Source organism: Lucilia sericata, unplaced genomic scaffold (genome assembly GCF_015586225.1).
Source record: "Lucilia sericata isolate MDLA Ls3-8-SP2 unplaced genomic scaffold, ASM1558622v1 Contig001872F_arrow, whole genome shotgun sequence".
Lineage (NCBI taxonomy): Eukaryota > Metazoa > Arthropoda > Insecta > Diptera > Calliphoridae > Lucilia > Lucilia sericata.
The window spans coordinates 20,955-24,300 of record NW_023995761.1 but is presented as its reverse complement, the minus strand read 5'-3'; the positions used below and the strand labels follow the sequence as shown (position 1 = coordinate 24,300).

Genomic DNA, 3,346 nt, shown 5'->3' with positions numbered 1-3,346 from the left:
ATGGAAGAAACCAAATGTGAAAAAAGAGCCTTAACATCAATGCCAACAACTTCTCTGCAAGCCGCAAAAAGACAATTAACAATAAATGAATCTTTAAGGGGTAAAGTTATGTGGGACGTGTGCAACCCGAGATCAAAGGAAATAGATAAATTAATTGGAGAGATGGTTGCTTTGCAAGATCTTCCGTTTAATTTTGTAGAAGGAATCGGTTTCAGGCGTTTAATGGAGTCAGTATTACCCCGCTATGTTTTGAGGGGACGGCAATACTTTACGGAATACGTTTGTGAAACAATGTATGCAGAAATCAAGAACCAAATTGTTCAGTTATTAAAAACATTTAACAAACTTTCTTTTACCACTGACATTTGGTCGGAACCCAGTGCTGGGGTTTCTCTTTTAAGTTTGACAGCACATGGTATATCATTGGAGTTCCAAAGAGTAAATATTGTACTCAGGTGTGAAAGCATCGAAGGCAGTCATACTGGCGATGTTATAAAATCAACTATACTTTCAATGATAAATGAATGGCAAATTTCTGATAAAGTACACTGCGTTGTCCATGATAAAGGGTCTAATATGATTAGAGCAATGAATCTTACTAACTTTTTGCACATAAACTGTTCCGTACATCAGCTTCAACTTTGTATTAAAAATGCTTTAAACTTAAAAGAAATTCAAGGGCTTATTGCGACTAACAGGAAACTAGTCTCACATTTCAATCACTCACTTTTGGCAAAGGAAAAGCTGAGTAATATACAAAAAAACAAGCTGAACCAAAAACCTCTTGGTGTAATACAGGATTGTCCAACCAGGTAAATGTGTCATAAGTTACCGACAATAAACGGCTTCGATTTAAAAGTTTTTTTGTGTTAAAAATTGGAGCCGTTTAGAGTCGTTAAGGAGTCCCCATAAAATAAATCAAATTTATGTTTTTGTAGATGGAATAGTACATATTATATGATGGAAAGATTATTGAAAATTAAAGACTCAATAATATTGTATCTTAACAACTACGAGCAACTTTCCATAACTCTCGATGATTGGAAAATAATGGAAAAATGTGTAAACATCTTAAAACCTTTTGAGGAGGTTACTCGAGAACTTAGCAGTTCAACTATTTCGATTTCGTCGGTTATACCATTAATACACATTCTCACATCTAAATTAAATAAAGAAAAATCATTGGAAAGCGGTCCACCTTATGTAGCCAAAATAATTGAAACGCTTATGTATGAGCTGAATTTCAGATTTTCAGATTTAAGACAAACACCAATATTTTCAATATCAACATATTTGGATCCAAGATACAAACTAAAGTTTTTTGGCGAGGATGATAAAAATAAGATTCGCTCTGAACTTGTAAAATTAATACATCAAAATTATTCCGATGTTGAAGTGTGCAATTCTTCAACAAAAATAACAGAGAAAACTACTTTAATAGCTAATGACAACGACGCAGGTCCCCATAACGCTTCATCACAAATACAAGCTGATATAGAAATGTTTTTAAATGAAGACAGCAGTGATATTGAATACGAAGTGGATGAAATATTAACAGTTTCTGAAATAAACGAGGTATTAAAAGAATATGATAAGGAACGAAAAGTTCACATTTCCCAAGACCCACTACTATGGTGGAAAAAAAACTGTTTAAAATATAAAATTTTAGTTCCGGTAGTACGTCAGTTTCTATCCACTCCCCCCGGAAGTGTTCCTAGTGAACAATTATTTAGTGGAGCTGGATTAATATATGATACTCGACGCTTCAATCTTAAAAGTGACAAAGCAGCAAAACTTTTATTTATAAAATATAATTTGGCTCAATTAAATTTTGAATATTAAAGGGTTTGTTTTAAATAATAGTATATTTATCATTAAACAGTTTAGTTGCTGATATAATTTTTTAAATCTAAATAAAATATTAACACCCTTATTCATAAACAACATTTTATTTTATAAAAGGTTTATAAAACAAAATTTTGATTTATAAACTGTTTATAAAATATTTTTTATGAATAAGGCCTTTAGTATACTTGGAATAAGCAGCCAAAATCAGTAATGAAACATGAATTATCTAGTCGTATTACTAGTAAGTGGAAATTAATTAATTTCAATTAAAATAACTTATGTTTTTAACTAAAATATTTTTAATTTTTTTTTTTTGTATTTTATTAACGATTTTTTGTGTAAATTTAGTTTGTAATATTGAATTCAAATAAAAACAAACATAACTTTTTTGCAAAATTTGAATTAAAAATTTCTCTTAGGTAATAATTTCGGTATATATTCGCATTCGCTTTCGCATTCGCATTCGCAAAATTTTAAAATTACTATTCGCTTTCGCATTCGCATTCGCTAAACTAGCATTCGCAACATCCCTAATTTATACTGGTGGATGTGAGTGTATCACTACAAATTTATATTTTATTTTTTTCCCATCCTTGTTGTGCGTATCTTTATACGTGCTTGTGTGCCAGTTGTATTCGACTTATTGCATATTTATGGAAATTTGTTTTAATTTTTTTTGTTGCTGTTCTTGATATTGTTACAAAAGTTTTCAAGTTTACTATTACAAACAATACAGATACAAATATAAGCAACCAAGTGTATATGTATCTAAAAATCCTACCTACTTATATGTATGTATTCATATACGGTTAAGCTCCTGATAATGCTGCTGATGCTGACGATTTGTGTGTGTGAGATGTACGAATTTGTACAATTTTCAATGTTTTGCATAAACGTGCATACAGATGTATGACTATTTTTCATATTTAAATGATATCTGTTTATATGTAAGTTATATATTTACACTGAACAAAATTATTATCGGAATCTGATCAAATTTTTCTATAGGAATGTTGTCAGAATCTTATCAACTTTTTCTATAGAAAAGTTGTTAGAATTTTATCAACTTTTTCTACAGAAAAGAAATCAGAATCTTATCAACTTTTCTGTTGAAAAGTTGCCAAAATCTGTTCAACTTTTCCTTAGAAAAGTTTTCAGAATCTGACCAACTTTTCTATAGAAAAGTTGTCAGAATCTGATCAACTTTTTTATAGAAGTTGTTAGAATCTGATCTATAGAAAAATTGTTAGAATCTGATAAACTTTTTCTATAGAAAAGATGTAAAAATCTAATCAACCTATTCTATAGAAAAGATTTCAGAATCTGATCAACTTTTTCTATAGAAAAGTTGTCAAAATCTGTTCAACTTTTTCTTAGAAAAGTTGTCAGAATCTGATCAACTTCTTCTGTGGAAAAGTTCTGAGAATCTAATCAACTTTTTCTGTGGAAAAATTGTCAGAATCTAATCAACTTTTTTGTAGAAAAGTTGTCAGAATCT

At 29.8% G+C, this 3,346-nt stretch overlaps 1 protein-coding gene across 1 annotated transcript; it reads left to right on the top strand.

The window, feature by feature from the left end:
* Positions 1–1,575, top strand: LOC119612915 (zinc finger BED domain-containing protein 4-like; the record flags this gene model as incomplete). Its single annotated transcript, XM_037968806.1, has 2 exons — positions 1–812; positions 939–1,575. Coding segments are annotated over exons 1-2 (1,449 nt in total), but the record flags the coding sequence as incomplete, so codon positions are not given.
* Positions 1,576–3,346: the final 1,771 nt, after the last annotated feature.